Consider the following 3,797-nt stretch of genomic DNA (forward strand, 5'->3'; position numbering starts at 1 on the left):
AAACCACCTAAAATCCCATAGACTTTCATTGAGGGGGTGAAAACTTTTATACAATAAGACTTATGGTGTATTTAAGCTGTCTATTGCTATAGCAAAGCTTAACAACTCCCTACTGAAAAAAACTGCTAAAACCAGCCTAAGCTGATTGACTGCTTTGGCTGGTCTCCCAAGCTGGTTTTAAAGTGGTTTTGGCCACTTTTTTAGCAGGCCAGGCTGGTCTTAGCTATTTTTTAGCTGTTTTTTACTGAATCAACTGGTTTTAGCTGGATTAGCATAGAAACATGCTAACAACATGCTAGTAATGTGCTAATCATGCTAGAAACATGCTAACAAAATGCTAGCAACTTGCTAATCATGCTAGTAACATGTTAATCATCCTAGAAAACGTGCTAGTAACGTGCTAATCATGCTAGAAACATGCTAGCGACTTGTTAAACATGCTAGCAACATGCTAGTGACTTGATAATCATGTTAACAACATGTTAGTAACTTGCTAATAATGCTAACAACAGGTTAGTAACTTGCTAATCATGCTAGAAACATGCTAACAAAATGCTAGTAACTTGCTAATCATGTTAGAAACATGCTAGCAACTTGTTAAACATGCCAGAAACATGCTAGCATCATGTTAGTAAAATGCTAATCATGCTAGAATCATGCTAGTAAAATGCTAATCATACTAGAATCATGCTAGCAACATGCTAGTGACTTGATAATCATGCTAACAACAGGCTAGTAACTTGCTAATCATGCTAGAAACATGCTAACAAAATGCTAGTAACTTGCTAATCATGGTAACAACATACTAGTAACTTGTTAATCATGCTAGAATCATGCTAACAACATGCTAGTAACTTGCTAATCATGTTAGAAACATGCTAGCAACTTGTTAAACATGCTAGAAACATGCTAGCATCATGTTAGTAACATTCTAATCGTGCTAGAATCATGCTACTAAAATGCTAATCATACTAGCAACATGCAAATGATAGTAACTTGCTAATCATGGTAACAACATACTAGTAACAATAATAATAATAAACTGCTTTTATTGTCCTCATTTGTAAGTCACTTTGGATAAAAGCGTCTGCTAAATGACTAAATAAATAAATAAATACTAGTAACTTGTTAATCATGCTAGAATCATGCTAACAACATGCTAGTAACTTGTTAATTATATTAGAAACATGCTAGCAACTTGTTAAACATGCTAGAAACATGCTAGCATCATGTTAGTAACATGCTAATCATGCTAGTAAAATGCTAATCATACTAGAATCATGCTAGCAACATGCTACTGACTTGATAATCATGTTAACAACATGTTAGTAACTTGCTAATCATGCTAACAACAGGCTAGTAACTTGCTAATCATGCTAGCAACATGCGATTAAATTGCTAATCATGTTAAAGTCACCCTGTAGTGAAAATCAAGTTTTTTATGTTGTTTATTTATCTATATGGTGTTTTTAATATGCCTTTAGACAAACCATGTGCCAACACCATTGCTGAGTATTTTCTCCTTAAAACTGTAGTTTCCCAAAGGCTGACCCAGATAGAATCATGCTAGTAAAATGCTAATCATACTAGAATCATGCTAGCAACATGCTACTGACTTGATAATCATGTTAACAACATGTTAGTAACTTGCTAATCATGCTAACAACAGGCTAGTAACTTGCTAATCATGTTAGAAACATGCTAACAAAATGCTAGTAACTTGCTAATCATGGTAACAACATGCTAGTAACTTGCTAATCATGCTAGAATAATGCTAACAACATGGTAGTAACTTGCTAATCATGTTAGAAACATGCTAGCAACTTGTTAAACATGCTAGAAACATGCTAGCCATCATGTTAGTAACATGCTAATCATGCTAGAATCATGCTAGTAAGATGCTAATCATACTAGAATCATGCTAGCAACATGCTAGTAACTTGATAATCATGTTAACAACATGTTAGTAACTTGTTAATAATGCTAACAAAATGCTAGTAACATGATGATCATGTGAGAAACATGCTAGTAACTTCCTAATCATGTTAACAAAATGTCAACACCATGCTAATAACATGTTAATCATGTTAACAACATGCTAGTAACATGCTAATCATGCTAACAAAAGGCTAACACCATGCTAGTAACATGCTAATCATGCTAGAATCATGATAGCAATGTTAGTAACTTGCTATTTATGCTAACAACATGCTAGTAACATGCTAATCATGCTAAAAACATGCTAGTAACTTACTAATCATGCTTGCAACATGCTAACCATGTTGGAAACATGCTAATAACATGCTAATCATGCTAGAAACTCGTTAATCATGCTAGCAACATTCTAGTAACATGCTAATAATGCTAAAAACATGTTAACAACATGCTAGTCATGCTAAAAACAGCTTAGCAACCACCCCAGGTACCCTAGCAATATGTTTTATACCTATCTGTTTTTCTGATAGACTGTATTGCCTTGAAAACATTCAAATTTTAAGCTTTAAAACTATTTTAACTTTCAAACTACTTCAAACCGAAAACTTTCAGACTGCAAGCTTTTAAAACTTTTTCAAACTTTCTAGCTAGGCTTTTTCAAGCCAATTTAAAGTTTGTCTACAAACTTTTTAATCTAGTTGAATCATTATTCTCCTATTTATTCCTGTAAAGCTGCTTTGAAACAATCTGTATTGTATAAAGCGCTATATAAATAGGTGATTTGACTTCTTCTTCTGGTCTTATCCATGTGTAGCGTCCAGAGGGCAGCAGTGGTTATCCTAGAAAACTACTACAAAGACTTCCCTGTCCATAACCCTGCGATGCTAACAGCTTCCAAGTCCCGCGCCGCCAAACACCTGGCAGGCCTTAAAGTCTATAACGTGGATGGTGAGTTCACAACCACTCGAGCATACAGGAATCATTTCCATTTGCTTAGAAATGTGTTTCTCCTCTCAAATGCTTTTCCAGTTCAGTCATTTTAACTCAGACCTCAGAGCTTTGTTGACTTTGACATGACTGTACCAGTCGTACTGAAGTGATGTTGTGATAAATTCTTTGTGACCACTGACGATCATGCTGTTAACATTTATCTTCTCTGGTTTTGTGTCCCTGCCTAAAAGTCTTTAAAATGAAAGCTTACCTTTTGGACAGTAAGTGGATCATTAAACTGTATTGTCCCTTTATTTTGGCCCTGAACACTTTGTTGCTGCGCAGTAATCACTGATGAATAAGCACATGTTTTTTGGGCACCAAAGTGGAAGTTTTGTAAGAATTTTGTTCATGTATTTATTTGTTTGTCTGCACCAGTGAAGTCACATATTTTCCTAAAAACTGCAGAGAATGCATAATAGTTATTTCGGATCCCCCAGGTTTCAGATAAGCTATTTTGTTACTTTGTAACAGCTGCGTTTTTAAATTTCATACTCTGGGAGTCATGAATATAATTAAGTTAATGTTTGTAATCTATGCATTTACCTTAGAACCAATTGAAATTTAGTAATCATCCTGGGTCACAAAAAGGTTCCCAAAGTCACCCGTGTGTGTGTGTGTGTGCTACCGGTCAAAAGTTTGGGATCAGTAAGTCTTGTAATGTTTTTTAAAGAAGTCTCTTATGCTCATCAAGGCTGCATTTATTTGATCAAAAATGCAGAAAAAAAATCTTGCAAAATGTTATTACAACATAAAATAATGGTTTCCATTTTAATATCCTTTAAAATATAATTTATTTCTGTGATGCAAAGCTGAATTTCCATCATCATTACTCCAGTATAAAGTGTCACATGATCCTTCAGAAATCATTC

At 34.5% G+C, this 3,797-nt stretch overlaps 1 protein-coding gene across 1 annotated transcript in view; it reads left to right on the plus strand.

Annotated features, from left to right (window-relative positions):
* The window catches only part of LOC107739810 (vang-like protein 1), an 85,144-nt gene that overhangs the window by 71,317 nt on the left and 10,030 nt on the right, over window positions 1-3,797 (plus strand). The window contains exon 6 of the mRNA XM_016552013.1: window positions 2,750-2,883. Within this exon, the coding sequence (XP_016407499.1) occupies window positions 2,750-2,883 (134 nt within the window). The remainder of the gene's footprint in view (window positions 1-2,749; window positions 2,884-3,797) is intronic.

The sequence above is a fragment of the Sinocyclocheilus rhinocerous genome, unplaced genomic scaffold (assembly GCF_001515625.1).
Source record: "Sinocyclocheilus rhinocerous isolate Xijiao unplaced genomic scaffold, SAMN03320098_v1.1 scaffold1306, whole genome shotgun sequence".
In the NCBI taxonomy this organism is placed as follows: domain Eukaryota; kingdom Metazoa; phylum Chordata; class Actinopteri; order Cypriniformes; family Cyprinidae; genus Sinocyclocheilus; species Sinocyclocheilus rhinocerous.